Consider the following 22,024-nt stretch of genomic DNA (forward strand, 5'->3'; position numbering starts at 1 on the left):
TGGAGGCAAACAGGCTGTGTTTTATGATAACCTATCTATTGTCAAAGGAATAATCTGAAAATTGACCATTTGTGGCAAAACACTGGCTGTCTCTCAATGTTTATTCTCCCCCTGCTTTTTTCCCCCAAGGTTACAGAATCCCCAGTATATAGCCAGGAACAGCCTTGAAGTTCTATTTGTAATATGGCTAAGTTTGGGCCAGTGAGATATAAGCAGTATGTGTGTTCTGTTGCTAAGTCCTGTCCAACTCTTTGCGACCCCATGGACTGCAGCATGCCAGGCTTCCCTGTCCTTCACCATCTCCCAGGGTTTGCTCAAATTCATGTCCATTGAGTCAGTGATGCCATCCATCCAACCATCTCATCCTCTGTTGATGCTATTTCTGAGTTACGTCCTTAATGTTTAGAGGTAGGCCCTCTCTTTTTCCATCTTGCCTTCTGATTGGCTGGAATGTGAGTGTGAGGGTGATCTATCCTTGATCACATGGGTTCAGTAATGGCAAAGCTACATTAATAGAAGACACCTGGATTGCTGGGCCTCCAGCTGCCGCATCAGCCCTGGGCTACTTACCCCCGGACTGTCAGATGAGAAAGGAGAAACTGTCTATTGTGTTTAGACTCTTATTAGCTCAGGTCTCAGGACTATACTAAGTTGATGACTTTGGATTTCAGTAGAGTAGAGTCTATTTTCGTTGAGAACATTGCCTTATTAATTCAACTCGTCTTGTTTCAACAGGTAACTTTGCTCTTCTCAGAGCTGTGTAGCTTCCAATTATGGTGCTGCCTTTTGGAGGGGGTGCGTTTCACAGAGAAAGAAAGGGCCATTAAATTAGGCCTCACATAGAATAGGGAGTGGAGGTTTAGATTTCTCGCTTAGACTCAAATATCCTGCCTAGAACTGTCACTTATTCCAAATGTGGCATATTTCTCTGGCACACCCCGTGATTGATGTCTGTAAGGGTAGAAGTGCCTTCTCAGACATGACTACAGTGTTTGAACTTGTTGCTAGGACATCTATGAAATTTCCATATTCTATCCCAGGAAAAGAAATTTTTCTTTGATGCCACATGCTTCTTTAGCCAGTGACACAAGAAAACCACTGTTTGCTATGGCTTTTTGGCAGAACTCTGAAGTGGTGCCTGGATCTGGGAACCCACAATTCAAGAATAAGTCACCATTTACATACAAAATTGTTGAATTTGGGAAGAAACTAGGTCCAGCTATGCTTGTGAAGCCACTGTCTTTCAGGGTCAAAAAAGAGCTTATTTTTCAAGTAAGTGTGTTTCACTGTTTACTGGCGACTACCAAAATAATTATTTCCTGTGTGGGTCACTGGGAGTGAGGTAATCCCAAAGAAAATGTTCCGTTGTGCTTACTGGGTTGGGCAGTGCAGCAGCTCCAGACATCTCCTTAAAGGAACAGTAATTGTGCTGAACGATGAATCTGATGCATGTACCCGTTGGAGGGAGATCCATTTCCTGCTTGATACTTTCAGGATCTTATGAGAGGCATAAAATGTGACTAAACATATACACAGTAACATCTGTGGGTGCCCTTATCTTGTTGGTTCATTAAATAGTCTTATAGACGTTTTAGAAGGAGAATTTTTATAGGACCTGAGATAATGCTGTCTGCCCCGACCCATGTAAAAGCAGAAACTTACCTGTACAAGTTGAATTGATTTGCCTGTCTGTCGAGCCACTGGAGGGCACGCTTCATTGGCCTTTGTCTTCCCAGCCCACACTAATGGGCCCATCACTGAATGCAATGCTCACTAACCATCTGTGGGTGAAAGCTATAGCTTGCCAAGGAAGTGAATTCCAGGGAAGGGATAACTACCCTGAAACTGGTTTCCTTGGTACCATGACACTGAGATAAGAGTCTGCCAGAAGGCATATCTGGCCAGCCAAGACTGGGGCATCCCTGAACTACCAAACTCCATGGTTCCAGAGGTTAAAACAGTTCTGTGCTTTCAACCTCCATCTTCCCTGGAGAGATAGGCATAGAATTTTCCAGACAAATGTGCTACAAACTGGCACAGCAAGTAAAGTGAACTGGGGCAGCTGGATCAACAGGAGACAGACAATCAGACAAGGCCAAATGAAATACCAATTCTGGTCCTGAAGCAGAGGAATGCTTTTGTATATGTATAAGATATTCATCTATTTATTTGGCTATGTTGGGTCTTAATTGCATCATGTGGGATCTTTTCTTGCTGTGCACGGACTCTCTAGCTGTGGCACAAGGGCCTCAGTGGTTGTGGCACATAGGCTTAGTTGTCCTGTGGCATGTAGGATCTTAGTTCCCTGACCAGGGATCGAGCCCGTGTCCCCTGCATTGCAAAGCGGATTCTTAACCACTGGACCATCAGTCCCAGAAATGCTTTTTAATATATACCATCTGATACTTCACCCTGCCTTACCTCCCTTTGCTACTCTGCTTTAGGATCACAGCATGTACATTGCAGATTACAGAGCAGCATATCATAAAAGGCAATACTCATGACTGATTAATCCATTCACCGCAGTTTTATTGAGTGCTTTATCTGTGCTAGGCATTGTATTGGGCTGGAGTTTGGGGGTGAGCAAGCCAGGTGTGGTACCTGCCCTTAAGATTTTAGCCTCTAACAGAAGAGATAGACCAAGCACACACACTAGAAAAAAGAGAAAAATTACAAATTGTAGCAATTAAAGAAGAACAAACTGGATATTGAGGTAAGGAATAAAAGAAGCATCCAATTTACATGAAGGGGTCAGAAATGACTATCAGGAGGAGGAGCAAGGCCTGGGAAGGATGTGAAGGGGAAGAACTTTCTAGGCAGAGGAAAACGTTCATATTAAGGACCTAATACCTAAAAGAAACTGGTGTTTCAGAGGATTAAAAAAAAAAACAATGCTCATGAGTTTGCAGCAGAGTGAGTGACAAGGAGAGGTGGCAGAAGTCCTTCAAAGACTTTTGGATTTACTACCATGGAGGACAGGATGTCAGGTGGAAGGTGTGGAGAATTTACAGGGCAGTCAAGAGGCTTGACATCACCAACAAGAGCTTGAGATCTGAGCCTGAGTGTGGTCCTTCCACTACATGTTCAAAGTCTTGTCTCAGCTACTGTATGTCTCATCCTGTTGAGTAATGGTGAGCAGAATGGAAAATTGGAGTACATCTGAAATGCAGGAGAAAAGCAAATGTAGGCAGACCTGCAGAGCTTAGGACTGACTCCTGCGTATGAGGTTAAAATGAGCCACCAAGTCAGGTCAGTGTTTGAAACTAGAGGCTAAAGAGAAAACTGACATTGAGATCTACAATGTTACCTACTCTTTCTGCTCCTTAATTTTATGTATATATCTGTCCAGGATATAGACATGTGTGCTGTGCTGCGCTTAGTTGGTCAGTTGTGCCCAACTCTTTGTGACCCCATGGACTGTAGCCTGCTGGGCTCCTCTGTCCATGGGGATTCTCTAGGCAAGAATACTGGAGTGGGTTGCCATGACCTCCTCCAGGGGATCTTCCCAACCCAGGGACTGAACCCAGGTATCCTGCATTGCAAGCAGATTCTTTACTGTCTGAGCCACCAGGAAAGCCCAAGAATACTGGAATGGGTGGCCTGTCCCTTCTCCAGGGGATCTTCCTGACCCAGGGATTGAACTGGGGTCTTCTGTATCGCAGGCAAATTCTTTACCAGCTGAGTTACCAGGGAAGCCAGAGACATGTGGGAGGTGTCCTTTATAGGTGCCATTAAGATGCTGTCAGATTCTAATACTGAGATTTCAGGGCATGCATTGCTTGGGGTGTGTGTGGGTGTGTGTGTGTGTGCGCGCGTGTGTGTGCGTGTGTGTATATGTGTGTGTGTATATGTGTGTGTGTGTTCCATGTGTAGACTGATGAGATGCTGATGGCTGACTTAAGCAGGGTTCTTGACCAGGAATCTGATGTAATCTTGGACAGGAAAGAAATGATATGTTCATTTTCACTAACCTCTCTAACTGAAATTTACCATTTCAGCAATGTATGGAAGCAACCAATCACAGTAATTTTAGCAGTACTGGTGACTTTGCCATCAATAGAAATCACAGATATTTTTGTATCGTGGAGTTGTTGCAGGTATCTCAAAGTATCACTTATGTTTATCATTACTTCAAAATTACAGTTACCACACCATCACTAGATCTTTTCGTTTAATGTATTAATAAAGCAAAATTTTTACTATATCACATTTAAAAAATATTTTAAAACTACATTTCAATAATTTTGGTTTTTTTTTTTTGCAGTCCTATGTGGGTTTTTTTGTTTTTGTTTTTGTTTGCATTTCAGAATAGGATTGTGAGAAAAGGTTTTTAGGCTCCCAGATTGCCAAAGGGGTCCGTGACACAAAAAATGATTAAGAATTGCCAGACTTATTAGACGGTCTTGCCAGCTGGGTAAAGTAATGGGAATGTCGGGGACAAAACAGCCATATACCCACTTTCGTGTGAGGCATTTTTGCATTTAGACCGAGTAGAAAAAGGAAAGAGAAAATAAGTACTTGCCAATCCCATGTCTGTGCAGAAATGCATACATGGCTTTGTTTGTTTGCTTGGCCATGCCATGTGGCCGGTGAGATCTTAGTTTCCTGGCCAGGGACTGAACCTCTGCCCTCTACAGTTGGAAGTACAGAGCCCTAATCACCAGACCACCAGGGAATTCCCAGCACATACATATTTTTATGAAGCTTGTAGGCCAACTGAGAGACTGAACTTCTGAGAAATAAAAAGAGAGTGATAGATCCAGGGAGAGCAGGCATAGATCCAATAGAACACACCCATCATCTTGGCTACACAGCGTACATTTCCACAAACCTTTCCTAAGCAGAGATCTGGGGAAACAGACATCATTTTCATGAAACTCTGACCTCCAGGGCCTGGCAACAGTCCATTCGGCCAGCCTTAGCCCTCTCTATTCCTTTGGCCTGAAGCCTCAGGTACATAGAGAATCTGGCTGAGACAAGGCCAGTGCAGCTCAGGAGCCAGTTGCCACCGCCTACTGCTCTCTCACCTGACGGAGGCTATTTTTAGGAAGTCTAATTTCTCAGCAGAGACATAGCACCAGTGGCGAAGCCCTGAGAAGTCAACCCAGTTTCCCAAAAGTCTGAGGTGGCATCCAGAGAAATGAAAATGCTGACATTAAAATGCTTCTACTGAAATTACATGTGTCTACTTCTGTATCTTGAAAGGAGGAAAAGAAAGAGAGGGAAGAAGAGATGTTTGTTCCCCTCTTAAGCGATTATAAAAACTGAATTGAAACTTAATCACTCCGACCCTCAGGCTCCATCACAAAAACTGAATGATCGTTTCTGCAGATGCCTGATTGATTCATGCAGTCTAGTGGAAGCTTCTTCTGATGTGGCAGTTTATTGTCAAAGAGCAAGGAGTCAGACTCAAGGAGTTTGTCTCCCCTTTCCCAAGAGAACCATCTCAGAACTGAAAGAAGTGTGTTTTAGTCCTTTTCTGTTACTTACTAGGTCTTCTCATCCATCAAATGTACCAAAAATAATGGCTCCTATAGAGGGTTTTTATGAGATAATGTGCGTGACTTGAAACATGCCTGGTCCACGTTAGTTATTCTCAACTAACTTCCATTTTCCTGGACAAGTGGGATGGCCTCAAAGTAGTTTCCTTCTTTTTCGTCAATGCTAAGGTATTAGCTTATGTCCTGTGTGTATTCCTATCATCTCCTCCACCCTCCCCCTCCACACACAGATTATCCTCTCTCTCCCATTTCTTCAGCCTTTCTCTCTGTGATGTCTTCCATACCTGAGCATGAAAACATGCTTCCCTCTGTCTCCTCACAAACAAACCCTGCCTTGACTTCCCCTCTTCCTCTGGTTCCTGTTGCCTCCCACCCCCACTTTTGAGACCTGCTTTCCTGCAGGTAGACAGTGTTCTGCTCTGGGCGTCATGGGAGCTGAATGGTAAAGACTCTGCCCTTGTGGGTGGGGGCTGTGGATTTCTAGCGATGCCTATGATTGGTGGGTAAGTCTGTGTGAGTCTGGGGTGCTAGTTATGGCCACACACTTAGCCACATTCTCCAGCAGTACTTTATTGGGGATCTAAGCATTTCCACCATCACGACTCCTTTGTCTTTCCTAGTCTCTCTGGTTTGATTTATAACTGAATTATCGAGGGCGTGGATGTGTGCAAAGTCCCTTCAGTCATGTCTAACTCTTTGTGACCCTGTGGACTATAGCCCACCAGGCTCCTCTGTCCATGGGTATTCTCCAGGCAAGAATACTGGAGTGGGTTGCCATGCCTTCCTCCAGCAGATTTTCCCAACCCAGAGATTGGACTCAGGTCTCCCACATTGCAGACAGATTTTTTTTACTGTCTGAGCCACCAGGGAAGCCCAAGAATACTGAGGTGGGTAGCTTAACCCTTCTCCAGGAGATCTTCCCAACCCAAGGATGGAACCCAAGTCTCTGATGTCATCTGCATTGGCAGGCAGATTCTTTACCACTAGTGTCACCTGTGAAGCCCCAGATTAGCAACTAGAAGGGTGCACTTTGTTAGCCTCCTCAAATATCAATGATGGGAAAATGCCAAGATTCAAGGGACAGGTGGAGAAGAGCAGCCTGCAATCTGATCCACAGTCATGGTCAGGGAGCCAGAGAGCTTTTCCTATCCTCCCCCATGTCTTTGCCATGCTCCCATCAAACTGGTATGAGGTCTCAGAAATCCCATTCAACTGTGATTTGGGCAGTCGAGATCAATCAGTTGGAGTTAATGAGAGAGATTAAACCTATTTGAAAACCGGGATCCCATATGCTGATGTCTCCTAAAACAGTAATAGCATTCCTAACCTGCTCTCTGACCCATACAGTGAGGGGTCCTCATTGTCTTTAGTACAAAGGGCAAACTTCTCACCATGGCTTGACCAGCCTCTGACTGCCTGTCACCTCCCTTGCCTTTCCTTAGTGTTGTTTCTACGCCAGCCATACTGCGCTCCCTGTGTTTCCCTCAGCAAACCATGCATATGTTGTTGTTGTTCAGTTGCCCAGTTGTGTTCGACTCTTTGTGAATCCATTATGACCCCATGGACTGCAGCATGCCAGGCCTCCCTGTCCATCACCATCTCCCAGAGTTTGCCCAAATTCATGTCCATCGCATCTTGAGACTCCTTTGGACAGCAGGGAAATCAAACCCAAAAATCTTAAAGGAAATCAACCTTGAATACTCACTGGCAGGACTGATGCTGAAGCTGAAGCTCCAATACTTGATCACCTCATGCGAACAACCAACTTATTGGAAAAGACCCTGATGCTGGGAAAGATTGAAGGCAGAAGGAGAAGAGGGTAACAGAGGATGAGATGGCTGGATGACATCACCAATGCAAACCATGCATAAGGGCTTTTGCAAATAGTGTATGCTTGGCCTGGAAGGGAAGTCCCATTTCCCCCCGACTGCTAGTCTGGCCAGTTTCGTTCACCCTGCACATCATAGCATTCCTGCCCTGAAAGCCGCTCCTGGTAAGGGAGGGGCTTCTTCCTCGGTGCTCTTCCAGACTTGGGTTCCCTGAGGACGAGGATGCTGCTTTTTTCTCCCCTCACTCCTCAGGGTGCAGAACAAGGTCTTCCCTTTCATGGGCCTGGAACCCAGGTTTTTTGGATGAATGAGTGCATTTTCAAGGGTGCTACAGACATTCCTCCTCTTGTTAGTTCTAACAAGCCGGCTAAACAATTTCAACTTTTCTAGAAGTTCCTTTATAACAATTTTGAATAGCAAAACTGGGCAAATTTCATACAGTGAAACCAGAATAGATTAGATTTCTGATGTGGATGAGATTTCCCTATGTTTCCAATGTCGATTCTGGCCCCTCAGGGAAGAATGGATTTTGGTTGCCCCAATCCTGAACAGCCTATATTATGCTGTTGTGGTTGAATTACTAAGTTGTGTCTAACTCTTTTCGACCCTATGGACTGGAGCACACCAGTCTCCTCTGTCCTCCACTATCTCCTGGAGTTTGCTCAAGCCTGTATTATAACAGAAGCTAAATGCTCTGAGGACAAGTTCAGTCTAGAATTTTCCTTAAGACGGTGAATATAAGACATGAGATGCACTGCGGTGTTAGTGGATGAATTTCTAGACAAATCCTAGATTTGTCTGGATGTTGGGCCATAGCCTCTGCACTCTTGCTCTGTACTCTTACTACTGGGCTTCTTGTAATATCCCAGTTATAGTTTTTCCCCTTCCCTCCTCAACTTTCTTTTTTTCCCTTCCAATATTTCTAGAAGAAAAAAATCCTCAATTTTATTGCCTATACACACAGGAGGTTAGTACAGGTTTTTAGTCTCTCTTGTGTGTATTAAGATGTGCAAGTATAGAAAGAGAGAAAAATACTACTTTTCCCAAAACTTACAAGAAAAATTAAGGCCTAAACCTTGGGTTGCATCTAACTTTGTTCTTTATCTTTAATATAGCAGATGCTTAATAAATTTTAGCTGCAGTTCTCTTTATAACTATCAGTATTATTCTTAGTAGGAATAGGACCCAGGATTTGGAAGCAGGTTGTCTTTATAACAAAGCAAGTGTGGGGAATATACTGCCCTGGACCTACCTTCTCCATAGGAAGTGGAGATTGTATATATTAGCTGGAGTTCACCCAAGCTACTTTTGGGACAAACAGATCATGTGTTCTGAACAGAGGTCAACAGCTGTTTCTCCTCTGTGGCTTCCAGAAATGGGGACAAATGTATTCAGATTGACCTTCCTTATTCACTGAGTGTGGGAACGGTTGGAAAGGGTAGGGGGGAGGGAGATAAAACAAGGGGGAGGGTGGGAAGGTTCCCATGGGGGCCCAGTAATACGAGAGAGCATTGAAAGCAATGTTGAAGTTAACAGTTCTATTTCCTGGAGGGTCTGTGCTAAAACACATGTGAGGGGGAGGAAGGTCCTTACATTTTTTCTGAAAGGAGGAAAACCAGGCATGACAGTTTTCCCAAGGCCCAGACAAGATCGCACTTCCTGGAGAGGTCAGAGGTCATCTCCTCACCATCCCTCTGATTGCACAGCAGGGAATAGAAGAGGGTCAGATCAGGTTCAAAACAAGATGTGAAGTGAAATACATTCCTCACCTTGCCCTCCCAACCCCAATCGTGTTTAATTAACATTCCTCTTTCTAGAAAATATCCAAAATGTCCCAGCGGCTTCCAAAAAAATAAAAAATTCGGCCGACTCAGGGCCCTCGGTAACTCTGTATAACGACTGCCATAGGCAGGCGCTGGCCTTCTGAGGCCGAAGGAACACGGCTTCATGAGACCATTAGATATCCAGAATGAGAGGATTGGAGAATGGCACAGTAGACTTCCCTGATAACAATATCTGTGGATCCTAAGACTGCCATTTGTCACACAGTGGTTTAGCCTGGGTCTGATTGGTAATAGTCTCTCGATCTTTAGGGACAGTGATGATGCTTTCAGTAGCTACCCCTCCCCTTCTGCTTTTTTTCAGATGACCAAGTGGATGAGCTTGTTGTCACAGAACCGTCCTAAAGCTTAGATCAGCATTGCCTGGGCTTGTGATGTATCCTTGTTGACAGCACACAAATTCCAGGTCTCATCAGGATTAAATCCTCTAGGATGATGTCACAACTACACAAAATTTGTTTTTTCCTCTTGACTGGGTCTGCTTGAATATAGGATCAGCAGAAAAATATGGGCTTCCACGGTGGCTCAGATGCCAAAGAATCCGTCTGCAATGTGGGAGACCTGGGTTTGCTCCCTGGGTTGGGAAGATCTCCTGGAGGAGGGCATGGAAACCCACTCCAGTATTCTTGCCTGGAGAAGCCCCAGAGGAGCCTGGCAGGCTACGGTCCATGGGGTCGCAAAGAGTCAGATATGACTGAGCAACTAAGCACAGAGAAATATGAGAACCCCATGCTGCTGACTGAAGGAAGGCTCTGCACATCTTATAGAATTCTTGCAGAACGTTTATGAAGTTGTTGCTGAAGCATAGATGTGTCCATCAGGACGATGCATGCCTCTTTAAAAACCTTGCTCTTAGCCACTGCCCTGTCAGTAATAGATTCAAGCTGTTGGTTTTTTTTATTTTGGGATGGTGACTTCTTCTCCCATGATGTTCAAATCTAGTTCAAATCCCAGCTTTGCTACTTACTGTGTGATTGTGGGTAGATTGTTAACTCTCTAAACTTCTGTTTCCTCACCTATAAAATGGAGATATTAATAGTACCAACCACCTTGGGTTGTTGTGGAGATTGAAGGAGATAATGCGTGCGTGATGCTGAGCACATACCTGCTAGCAGGCAGCTCCCAGGAAATGCTATTCTAGATACTGCTTTTACACGTGGAGAGACAGGCCTGCCTCTGTTACTGGTCAAAAGATTCTTTTAAACTTTTTATTTTTACTGGAGTATAGGCGATTAACAATGCTGTAATAGTTTCAGGTGAACAGTGAAGGGACTTAGCCATGCATATATATGTATCTATTCTCCTCCAGTCCCCCTCCCACCCAGGCCAAGTGGTCAAAAGATTTTTGTTGTTGTTTAGTCGTTAAGTCATTTCTGATTCTTTAGCGACCCTATGGACTCCTCTGTCCATGAGGCAAGAATACTGGAGTGGGTTGCCATTTCCTCCTCCAGGGAATCTTCTTGACCCAGGGGTTGAACCTGCATTGGCAGGCAGGTTCTTTACCACTGAGTCACCAGGGAAGCCCCTAAAAGATTTTTACGTAATTGTTTTTCTTAAGAGTTTTTTGATGTAGACCATTTTTAAAGTGTTTGTTGAATTTGTTACTAGATTGTTTTCTGTTTTCTATTTTGGTTTTTTGACTGGGAGGCATGTAGAATCTTAGTTCGCTGACCAGGGATTGAAAACCTGCACCCCCTGCATTTGAAGGTGAAATCTTAACCACTAGACTGCCAGGGAAGTCCCTAGATAATTGTTTCAAGTTACTTTTCACTGTACTTTTCATGAAATCCTTGATAAAGCCCCCTAGATTCTTTCTGCAAATATGTCATTTTTAATATTTCTTTACTTGGGATTAGTCCACCAATATGGCAATTATTTCTTGGTTTTTGTTTCTTTTAGTGGTTTTTAATTTCTTTTAGTGGTAGCCTAATTTTTTTCAGGCTTTGGTTCTGCTGGCTTGTGGTAATATACAGGTTTTTAAACCTCATTTTTATCTGCTCTTTTGAATAAGATTTTCATACAAACAGCTGGAGTGATACCCCATAGCTCAAAGGGAGAATCTCAGGCCTCATTATTTCCCTACACCCACCATGTGAGCATTTGAACCTCTGTGAGGCAGATGTTTGGGAAAAATTAGAAACTAATATGAAAGATAAGCTTCTAGCAGGAATTCAGATGAAAGAAGATTTTATCCTCGTAGGCTTGCTTTATACGAGTTAGAGATTGACAAGGGTTTCCCACTGACTGACTTGGCAACTCTGATTCTTGAAGTTTCTTCAGTGATAATTCATATAGTTTATATTGGTTTATGTTATTGTTAAAGAATTGCCTGGCAAGGAGGAATACTATGCTAGTTTTTGAAATGATTCTGGTGGCACTGTTGCTATGAAGTAAAGTGAATCCACAGAAACAGATCAAACATTCAATGATCTTTTGGTTGACCCAATATTTATTCATCTCTTGTAATAAACATGACACGGAGGTTCATTAAATCTTATTTCTATCTTTAGAGTGGGCTTTCCAGGTGGCTCAGATGGTAAAGAATCTTCCTGCAACGTGGGAGACCTAAGATCGATACCTGGGCCAGGAAGATCCGTTGTAGAAGGGAATGGCTACCCACTCCAATATTCTTGCCTGGAGAATTCCATGGACAGAGAGGAGCCTGATGGGCTTAAGAGTGGAGAGATTCACTCATTGTGTGACATATGCACCCTATTGAGGGAGGCATTTTGATCTTCATTTTACACATGAGGAACTGACATTATGACTTTCTAAGATTATATGGCTACAAGGTGACCCAGCTGGGCTTTGACTCCTACGACTGTGGGACTTCACATCCTTTGCTTTTTGCCATTGGAGTTCCCAAATATGTGATTCTTGTCCCGCCCCTGACCCCCTACTCCCAGCTGGGTGTCCTACAATTCAACTCAGTTCTGACACTATTTACCTGGAGTTAGTGTCAGATCCATCCGAGAAGGCAATGGCACTCCACTCCAGTACTCTTGCCTAGAAAATACCATGGACGGAGGAGCCTGGTGGGCTGCAGTCCATGGGGTCGCTACGAGTTGGACATGACTGAGAGACTTGACTTTCACTTTCACTTTCACTTTCACTTTTCACTTTGATGCATTGGAGGAGGAAATGGCAATCCACTCCAGTATTCTTGCCTGGAGAATCCCAGGGACGGAGGAGTGTGGTGGACTCCCGTCTCTGGGGTCGCACAGGGTCAGACACGACTGAAGGGACTTAGCAGCAGCAGCAGCAGCAGGAGCAGCAGCAGCAGCGTCAGATCCATAGGTTAGGGGGTCAGTCCAGTAAGACCACCTCCATTTCAGAAGCCAGCTGCAAGTCCCTGTTGTCACTTGTACTTCTGACCAACTGGCTACAAATTTGGTTCCCACAATGCCCCCGCAGGTTCAGTAATGTGCTAGAGTGGCTCACAGATCTCAGAAAAATACTCATGCTTCCTGAGTGTTTATTACACAATAAAGGACTTGGTAACTGAACAGCCACGGGAGGAGACAGATGTAGAGTGATTCTGGATTCCAAGTGCTGGAGCTTCTGTCCCATGAAACTGGGGTGCCCTACCCTCCCTGCTTGTGATGTGGTCACCAACCCAGAAGCTCCCCAAAACCTGTAGTTCAGGGATTTTATGAAGTTGTTTTTTTTTTTTTTTTAATCACTGAGGTGTGATTAACTTTTAACTCAATCTTCAGCCCTTCTCTCCTCCCCAGAGAATAGGGGATGAGACTAAAAGTTCCAAGCTTCTGATCATAGCTTGAACTTTTTGGTCACCAACTTGCTTCTGAAAGCTCTCCAGGGACCCAGCAAGAGTTAGCTCATTAGAAAAAAAAAATGTTCCTATCATCCAGGAAATTCCAAGGGATTTAGGAGCTCTGTGTCAGGAACTGGGGCCAAAGACCAAATATTGAAACAAAAGATCCTCCTAGCATTTTTATTGATTAGGGAATTGAAAAAGTTTTAGGAGCTATTGGTAGGAGCCAGGGATGAAGACCAAAATACATATTTCTTACTATATCACAATATTACATACCCTGAGACTTTTTTCTTTTAAAGGATCTTACCCCTAGGGTTAGTTCCTATTATGTTTCAAACAGCCTATAGAATTTGGTCACTTGTGTTTTTCTCTGATGAGCCATGTAGTGTGGACTTTAGTACACCTGTTGATTTATTAAGGTCATTTGTTCCATCATAGAGCATATGTCCTTGAATTGCAAGAGTGTATGTGGGTTTAAGGAATCTTGAATTTTTATGAAAATTTTTATGAAGTACTGTTTAATTAAGTCTTCCCAGTGGAGAATCCCAGGGACTGGGGAGCTTGGTGGGCTGCCGTCTATGGCGTTGCACAGAGTCGGACACGACTGAAGCGATGTAGCAGCAGCAGCAGCAGTGCCATCTTGGGTCACTATTCTCTTTCTTCTCCACCCTCTGGTCACACATGTCTCATAAGAGATCTTGTTACTACTTTTCTAGATTCCATATATATGTGTTAATGTATGATATTTGTTTTTCTGATTTCAGTCTGTATAATAGGCTCTAGGTTCACTCACCTCACTACAATGGACTCAAACTTGTTCCTTTTTATGGCTGAGTAATATTCCATTGTGTTTGTATGCCACGTCTTCTTTAAGTCTTTCTAGGTGGCTCAGTGGGTAAAGAATCTGCCTGCAATGTAGGAGATGGAGGAGAATCAGGTTCAATCCTTGGTTTGGGAAGATCCCCTGGAGGAGGAAATGGCAACCCACTCCACTCTTCTTGCCTGGAGAATCCCATGGACAGAGGAGCCTGGCAATCCATAGTCCATGGGGTCGCAAAGAGTCAGACACAGCTGAAGCAACTGAGCGTGCACGCACCAGAAAGGCAATGCATATTCCCTATCCTTTAGTCCTGAAGGAGTTGACAGTCCTGGAGGGGGCTAGTGGGGAGGCAGTACAGGGCTGTGATTATGGCATGGTAGTTCAAGTTAGAAAGGTCTAGTTTCTAATCCTGGCTCCACTGCTTCCTGAGACTTATTAACCTGCTCTCAGAGTCAGTCTTCTTATCTGTACAATGGGGATATAAGAGCATGTTTCTTATATAGATTGTGTGAGTGTACTTTGAGATCAGGTGTGTAAAGTGCTTGGTTCATAAGTGCTATTATTATTATGGGAAATGTCATCCAATCCTTTGGCCACCTGAGGGGAAGAGCCAACTCACTGGAAAAGACCCTGCTGCTGGGAAAGATTGAGGGCAGGAGGAGAAGCAGGTAACAGAGGGTAAGACAGTTGGATGGCATCACCAACCCAATGGACATGAGTTTGAGCAAACTCTAGGAGACAGTGAAGGACAGGGAAACCTGGTGTGCTGCACTCCATGGGGTCGCAAAGATTTCGACATGGCCTACTGAAGAACAACAGCAAGAAGGATGGTCTCAGTACTCCATGAATTGATGGATTGAAAGCCTCTTATTTCATCTCTATCATTTCTCCTTAGTGTATGTGAATGCCATTGAATTTCAGGAGTAAATGTGAAAGGTCTGTAATGAAATGATTTGTTTCTTTAGTACGTTAAAAAAGTGAGCTCGCTCAGTCGTGTCCGACTCTTTGCGACCCCATGGACTGTAGCCCACCAGGCTCTTCCACCCATGGGATTCTCCAGGCAAGGATACTGGAGCGGGTGGCCATTTCCTTCTCCAGGGGAACTTCCCGACCCAGGGATTAGAACCCAGGTCTCCTGCATTGCAGGCAGGCGCTTTACCCTCTGAGCCACCAGGGAACTGGGAAGGCAAATGCCAAAGTTTGTGTTTCTTTATATTCTAAAGAGTGAACATCAAGTATCCTTAGTCAAGTAATAAAATCAAGTATACTTAACTATTATTTTGTGGATTTGTGTAAATCAGCTAACTTTTCTGGGCATCAACATCCTCTTTCACAAAATAAAGGAGCCAGTCCACATCACTGCACACCTTGCCAACTAAGGTTGATTCAACTAAGCACTACCACATACATAATATCAACTAGATGCTCTATGCTTGAAGCATATTTCTTTTCTATGCAGCTATTAATTTGCTCTTTAATCTTTTGTTATCAATCACAGAAAATATGGGGGAGTCTTTGTTTCTACTGTACACATTCTTAATCTCTATGCTGAATTTTAGTCTCTTGTTCTGGATCTGGGTGGTGTGGGGACTCCAGCATAGGGGTAAACTTTTGGAGAAGGGTATCTTGACTTATTTATTTATTTGACTGTGCTGGGTCCTAGTTGTGGTGCTGGGATCTTCAGTCTTTTCTTGCAGCATGCACACTTTCAGTTGCGGCTCATGGGATCTAGTTCCCTGACCAGGGATTGAAACCAGGCCCCCTCCATTGGGAAAGCAGAGTCTTGGCCACTGGACCACCAGGGAAGTCATATCCTGCCTTTTACAAATTGTTGCTAGAAAAACATTAGGGTAAGTTAGAAGTTCCTCTATATCTTCGAGGAACTAGGAATACTGGGTCAAATTTGAGAAATGAATCTTCTCTTGAAGATGTCCTCCTCATGACTGGGGACATGACTTCATCATTTACCTTTAGTTCAGAGGTATAAGAGAATCATTTCCAAGGACAGATTACTCCAAATGGCAGAAAGATATATTGGTATGGGAGAGGGAAGGTCACAAAAACTGTGTGAGAAAATTAAAATATGGACAAAGAGGGTCTACTAGAATGGGAAATATATATTTTTTAATTTTTATTTTTACTTTATTTTACTTTACAATACTGTATTGGTTTTGCCATACATTGACGTGAATCCACCACGGGTGTACATGCAATCCCAAACATGAATCCCCCTCCCACCTCCCTCCCCACAACACCCCCCTGGGTCATCCCCATGCACCAGCACCAAGCATGCTGTATCCTGCATTGGACATAGACTGGTGATTCGATTCTTACATGATAGTATACATGTTTCAATGCCATTCTCCCAAATCATCCCACCCTCTCCCTCTCCCTCTGAGTCCAAAAGTCCACTATACACATCTGTGTCTTTTTGGCTGTCTTGCATACAGGGTCATCATTGCCATCTTTCTAAATTCCATATATATGTGTTAGTATACTGTATTGGTGTTTTTCTTTCTGGCTTACTTCAGTCTGTATAATAGGCTCCAGTTTCATCCATCTCAACAGAACTGATTCAAATGTATTCTTTTTAATGGCTGAATAATACTCCATTGTGTATATGTACCACAGCTTTCTTATCCATTCATCTGCTGATGGACATCTAGGTTGTTTCCATGTCCTGGCTATTATAAACAGTGCTGCGATGAACATTGGGGTACATGTGTCTCTTTCAATTCTGGGTTCTTCTGTGTGTATGCCCAGCAGTGGGATTGCTGGGTCATAAGGTAGATCTATTTGCAATTTTTAAGGAATCTCCACACTGTTTTCCATAGTGGCTGTACTAGTTTGCATTCCCACCAACAGTGTAGGACGGTTCCCTTTTCTCCACAGCCTCTCCAGCATTTATTGCTTGCAGATTTTTGGATCACAGCCATTCTGACTGGTGTGAAGTGGTACCTCATTGTGGTTTTGATTTGCATTTCTCTAATAATAAGTGATGTTGAGCATCTTCTCATGTGTTTTTTAGCCATCCATATGTCTTCTTTGGAGAAATGTCTATTTAGTTCTTTGGCCCATTTTTTGATTGGGTCGTTTATTTTTCTGGAATTGAGTTGCATAAGTTGCTTGTATATTTTTGAGATTAGTTGTTTGTCAATTGTTTCATTTGCTATTATTTTCTCCCATTCAGAAGGCTGTCTTTTCACCTTGCTTATAGTTTCCTTTGTTGTGCAGAAGCTTTTAATTTTAATTAGATCCCATTTGTTTATTTTTGCTTTTATTTCCAGAATTCTGGGAGGTGGATCATAGAGGATCCTGCTGTGATTTATGTCTGAGAGTGTTTTGCCTATGTTCTCCTCTAGGAGTTTTATAGTTTCTGGTCTTACATTTAGATCTTTAATCCATTTTGAGTTTATTTTCATGTGCAGTGTTAGAAAGTGATCTAGTTTCATTCTTTTACAAGTGGTTGACCAGTTTTCCCAGCACCACTTGTTAAAGAGATTGTCTTTACTCCATTGTATATTCTTGCCTCCTTTGTCAAAGATAAGGTGTCCATATGTGTGTGGATTTATCTCTGGGCTTTCTATTTTGTTCCATTGATCTATATGTCTGTCTTTGTGCCAGTACCATACTGTCTTGATGACTGTGGCTTTGTAGTAGAGCCTGAAGTCAGGCAAGTTGATTCCTCCAGTTCCATTCTTCTTTCTCAAGATTGCTTTGGCTATTCTAGGTTTTTTGTATTTCCATACAAATCTTGAAATTATTTGTTCTAGTTCTGTGAAAAATATGGCTGGTAGCTTGATAGGGATTGCATTGAATTTGTAAATTGTTTTGGGTAGTATACTCATTTTCAGCATACTGATTCTTCTGATCCACGAACATGGTATATTTCTCCATCTATTAGTGTCCTCTTTGATTTCTTTCATCAGTGTTTTATAGCTTTCTATATATAGGTCTTTAGTTTCTTTAGGTAGATATATTCCTAAGTATTTTATTCTTTTCATTGCAATGGTGAATGGAATTGTTTCCTTAATTTCTTTTTCTACTTTCTCATTATTAGTGTATAGGAATGCAAGGGATTTCTGTGTGTTGATTTTATATCTGCAACTTTACTATATTCATTGATTAGCTCTAGTAATTTTCTGGTGGAGTCTTTAGGGTTTTCTATGTAGAGGAAATATTTTTGATTTGTCATTTGCCAGACAAGAAGAAGGGAGGACATGAAGTCTTCTTGCACTTATAGCTGAATCATGAAAGATGTTCAATGTAGTACTTGAAAATAGCAAAAGCTTGTTAATTCCATCAGGGGATTGTAAGACAACTTATGGGCTTCCCAAGTAGCTCAGATGCTAAAGAATCTGCCTGCAGTGTGGGAGACCTGGGTTCAATCCTTGGAAAGATCCCCTGGAGAAGGGTGATAACCCACTCCAGTATTCTTATGTGGAGAATTCCATGGACAGAGGAGTCTGGCAGGCTACAGTCCACAGGTTGCAAAGAGTTGGACATGACTGAGCAACTAACACGCACAGACAGCTTATGAGGTGATTATAGGGTGAAACATTATTTATCAGTTTCAAATAATGTTTATAAAGTATGCTTACATGGAAAAAAATGTTCAGTATATAACAGATAATAGTGTAGATCTGTTGAAAACTATAAATAAAACCAGATATTAAATATGTAAAAATCTTAATAGAAAAGGACCAGAATTGGCACCCCACTCCAGTGCTCTTGCCTGGAAAAGCCCATGGACGGAGGAGACTGGTAGGCTGCAGTCCATGGGGTCACTGGGAGTTGGACACAACTGAGCAACTTCATTTTCACTTTTCACTTTCATGCTTTGGAGAAGGAAATGGCAATCCACTCCAGTATTCTTGCCTGGAGAATCCCAGGGACGGGGGAGCCTGTTGGACTGCTGTCTATGGGGTCGCACAGAGTCAGACACGGCTGAAGGGACTTAGCAGGAGCAGCAGCAGAATGGTAACAGTGTTTATATCAGAGTGGTAAGGTCATAGGTGAATTTTGTTTTAGTGATTCTTTTGACATTTACAAAAATAAAAGTATCTTTTTCTAAATTTTCTATATGAAATGTGTCCTCTTTTAATTGTTGTTGTTCAGTCACTCAGTCCTGTCTGATTCTTTGAGACCCTATGGACTGCAGCACACCAGGCTTCCCTATCCTTTACCATCTCCTGGAGCTTGCTCAAACTCATGTCCATTAAGTCAGTGATGCCATCCAACCATCTCATCCTCTGTTGTCCCCTTCTCCTCCTGCCCTCAATCTTTTCCAGCATCAGGGTCTTTTCTAATGAGTCAGCACTTCGCACGAGGTGGCCAAAGTATTGGAGCTTCAACTTCAGCATCAGTCCTTCCAATGAATATTCAGGATTAATTTCCTTTAGGATTGATTGGTTTGATCATTTATAGTCAGAATAAAAATCAATATACAAAACATTATTATTATTTTTTAAGACATATACACAGACTTCAAACTAAGTTAATCACATAAAGCTTAGATTTTTCAGGAAAACAGAAAAAAGTTCCTGGAAGGTGTTTTAGCAAGCTGTGGACTACAAGATCCTGAGACCCAGGCTCCAAAAGAGGATAGCGGGGCTGGCCGTGACAGGGGAAGGCCCCTAAACACAGAAGACTTTCTCAGAAGGTAAGGCCTGCAGAGGCTTGGTCACCAGCCTCGGGGAGGCTGCTTGGAGCCTCCTTTCATGCCTGCCACTTAACCTCTAATTTCCTTGAGGAACATATAGACCACGAGACACCAAGAGGTTTTTGTCACCTCACTGCCCCCTAAAGACACAGGATACTTTCGACTCCCTCTTTGCTTAGGGAACCTCCTCCAGATATTCAGTAGGTGGGGTGCTTGCAAGTGGGGTGTCTCTCTCAAAGTTCCTTGAAGTCAGTTGGGAAAGGTTTGGCATAAACTAAACAGTTTATGTTCCATGCTCCATGGGGCTGCCTACGTCCAACACAAACGTTCAAATCCTCATATTTATACATTTCAATGCTAATAACAATTATTTCCCAAATCTTCAATATAACCCTTAAAAAATTATTTACTTATTTTTGGCCATGCTGTGTCTTCATTGCTGTGATTGGGCTTTCTCTAGTTGCGGTGAGCGGGGGCTACTCTTCAGTGTGGTGTGAGTTTCAGTAGTTGCGGTATGTGGGCTCAGTAGTTGTGGCACACAGGCTTAGCTGCTCCACAGCAGGTGAGATCTTCCTGGACCAGGGATCAAAACCATGTCTCCTGCCATGGCGGGCAGATTCTTAACCTCTGGACCAGTGGGGAAGTCCCTCAGTATAATTCTTACTGGTGTCTTTTGGACACAGTCTACCCCTGTCTTATGAAAAGCTCTCCTCTTAGAATCATCTCATCTGTCTACCCTTACATTTTAGATTTCAAGCACAGATTTCAAGCACCTGTTTTTCACAGCTCCGACATCCCTCTACAGAGCATGATTTCCATGAGACCATCATAGAGTGGCTGATACTCTTTCAGTGACAAGAAAAGGTTTGCCTTTAAAAGAAGAGGAAAAGTCAGAAGTCATCAAAACAATGTAATATCCTGTGTGAAATGTTTGAGGTTTGAGTCCCTTGATCATGTGCCCCAAGACAAGTAAGTTGGCGGTGGTGGCCGTGGATGACGAGTCGAGTCACTCAAGTGTGTCTTTGGTTCACCTCACACTTGGGCTTCTCAGGGAGGAGGGGCTGGAGCCGTGGCCCACCGTCAGCACCATGATCCTCAGGCTGCTCCTGGCTCTCAATTTCTTCCCCTCCATTCAAGTAGCAGGTAAACAGTTTTGATTTCTTTGCTCCTCCAGTATTTTCTTTTGAGGCTTTTGGTTCATTTAATTTCATTTAATTTTTAGGAAAAAATGTTTTAAAATCATGCACCCTCTATTTGGTATATTTCAAAAGGTGCAATACTTTTCTTCATTTATCAGTGAATGGTTCATTTTAAATTTCAAAGAACTCAGGACATTTGGGCATTTGAAGTGTAGTTTTTGCTATGAAATGGCAACCTGTTATTGAAGAAACTCATTGATTCTCAGACTATAGCCAGCAAAATACTTAAATAAGCATTCTTTGGAATGAAATCAGATTTATTTAACTATTAGTTGGTAATGTCCCAAGAATTTTTAGCATTTGTGTATACATATATATTTTTAAATATAAGGAAATTGCTGTATGCATGTTGGTTCTGAAAGCTCTGGATTTAGACTGCCTGGGTTCATATCACAGATCTATTTCTTGATAACTGAGCTTAGACTAGTATTTAAACTCTCTAAGCCTCAGTTTCCTTATCTGTAAGTGGGAATGATAATAACTTCTTCTCAAGGTCATTGCGAGGATGAAATGAAACAAACCATGTGAAATGTTTAGCATAGTCAGTGCTTGGCCGGCAAGATAAACGTTGGCTACAATTATCATGTCTAGTTGTTTAGTCACTAAGTCCTGTCTGACTCTTTTGCTGTGTCTGCTTGAAATTGAAAGGGTGCCAAAATGAATTCTGGAGTTGTCACAGAAGCTGGTGCCATACAGATGCTAATAAATTAGTTTTTTTTAAACAATTGGTTGATATCTATTTCAAGTGGCTGAAATTCTTTAAGTTTTCAGTGATGATGGGGATGAAGATGAAAAACTTGATGTGATCACAGTTAACCCCATTTCAGATAAAGAGTTGGGGGAAGGAATGTTAGTTTGGCTAAAGATCTACATGTAGGAGCTGTTGGAACCAGGGTCTGAACCACCTTTGTCTGACTCTAGGGCCTGTGCTTTTCTGCTACTCCACCTAATAGGGTGTGCTTTACAATTTCTTAGCTCCAGATATGTCCAGGGTTAGATCATCTTTGGTAAATCACAGTTCCCAACAGAAAGAGTTTGTTGCTTACTTGGGTGGGCTGGAGTCAGGTGTTCATTCAACTTGTTCTCAGAGTTTGAAAATGGTCCTACTTGGCTCAAAAATTGGACAGATAGGGGTTAATTGGCATATTGAAGTAAGGATAGTTATTTTTCCATTGACGATATAATGAAAGGCCAGCATCTTCCATTTTCTTTCTCACTTATGTTGGTAGTATGGGGATTGCATGATTTCTTACTGTCCTTTAAATATCATGTGCCTGAGTTCCAAAGAGTGTAATTACCCAACCTGTGCAATACACCCATCCATTGCATTGTTGAGGTGCCAGTGAGCACCTTAAAAATTCTGTGTATTTATAAAAGGTGTTGATATAATAAAA

General features: G+C 42.7%; 1 protein-coding gene across 1 annotated transcript in view; it reads left to right on the forward strand.

Annotated features, from left to right (window-relative positions):
• Positions 1 to 20,171: 20,171 nt before the first annotated feature.
• CD28 (CD28 molecule) overlaps positions 20,172 to 22,024 on the forward strand; it is a 36,463-nt gene continuing 34,610 nt past the window's right edge. Inside the window, exon 1 of the mRNA XM_069578077.1 lies at positions 20,172 to 20,574. Coding sequence (XP_069434178.1) covers positions 20,385 to 20,574 — 190 coding nt within the window. The 5' untranslated portion in view covers positions 20,172 to 20,384. The remainder of the gene's footprint in view (positions 20,575 to 22,024) is intronic.

The sequence above is a fragment of the Ovis canadensis genome, chromosome 2 (assembly GCF_042477335.2).
Source record: "Ovis canadensis isolate MfBH-ARS-UI-01 breed Bighorn chromosome 2, ARS-UI_OviCan_v2, whole genome shotgun sequence".
Classification (NCBI taxonomy): domain Eukaryota; kingdom Metazoa; phylum Chordata; class Mammalia; order Artiodactyla; family Bovidae; genus Ovis; species Ovis canadensis.